Genomic DNA, 1,026 nt, shown 5'->3' with positions numbered 1-1,026 from the left:
TGAACAGTTGAGTTGCATCTATTTTTTATTCAACTTTTAATATGTTCTGTTGGTTAAAGGTCCTAAACTCTTCAAAGAGCCCAGCTCAAAGTCCAACAAGCCAATCATCATCAATGCCATCGCCCACTGCTGTCTGGCTGGAAAAGTTAATGAGTCCCAGAAGAATGTTGTTCTTGAGGTCAGTGTTATCACTTGGAACGAGTCATCAGTAGTGCTTATGCATTCTGAATACATAGAAAATGTGCCTGTAAACCTGTATGTGAACCTTAATTTATTACTCATAGTTTTGCCACGTTTAAAAGTTATGTTTTTCTTCCTGATTTACAGGAGCTGGAAAAGTGTGAGTCCAATCACCTTATCATCCTTTTCCGCGATGGTGGCTGCCAGTTCCGTGCCATTTACTCGTACTCACCAGACACCGAGGAGATAGTCAAGTTCACAGGCACAGGGCCGCGTCATATCAGCCGCAAGATGATCGACAAGCTCTACAAATACAGCTCAGACCGTAAGCAGTTCACTGTCATCCCCGCTAAGACTGTGTCGGTCAGCGTGGACGCTCTGACCATCCACAACCACCTCTGGCAGGTCAAAAGACCAGGGAGTGCACGGAGGAAGTGAGGAGGAGGACACTTGCACCAGTTTCTGTTCTATCCACCACTGTTGGGCAGGACCCAATAATCTTGACTTGTCATTAGAGTGGGGAGGGTTAGATGTTCTCATTAATGAAGGATGTGGCAGTTAGAGATTATGAAACACCTGCCAACTCAATGTACTCTCCTTTTTCTTTTCATTTTGTTTTTATTCTGCATGTCACCTGTCAGTATTTTAATTTGTGGGTACGTCCTACATCAGTTAGGCACTTGGTTCCTTATGTAGCAGTGAAGAGAGACTGGACCTGGAGTTGAATATTACTGGATCTACTCACAGTATCAAGCGTACTACTGACAACAAGTGCAACTACAGACAGGCAGCGATGAACTTGATAGCGTCTGTAAGTTTTGCTGTTTCAGCTTAGCAAAAACAAAA

General features: G+C 43.7%; 1 protein-coding gene across 1 annotated transcript; it reads left to right on the top strand.

Moving 5' to 3' along the window:
- Nucleotides 1-55: 55 nt before the first annotated feature.
- On the top strand, nucleotides 56-1,026 carry LOC129349813 (calmodulin-regulated spectrin-associated protein 1-B-like; the record flags this gene model as incomplete). Its single annotated transcript, XM_055014305.1, has 2 exons — nucleotides 56-178; nucleotides 328-1,026. Coding segments are annotated over 2 exons (414 nt in total), but the record flags the coding sequence as incomplete, so codon positions are not given.

Source organism: Amphiprion ocellaris, chromosome 10 (genome assembly GCF_022539595.1).
Source record: "Amphiprion ocellaris isolate individual 3 ecotype Okinawa chromosome 10, ASM2253959v1, whole genome shotgun sequence".
NCBI lineage: Eukaryota > Metazoa > Chordata > Actinopteri > Pomacentridae > Amphiprion > Amphiprion ocellaris.
The sequence above is the reverse complement of the archived record's forward strand: the minus strand, read 5'-3'. Positions and strand labels throughout refer to the sequence as shown.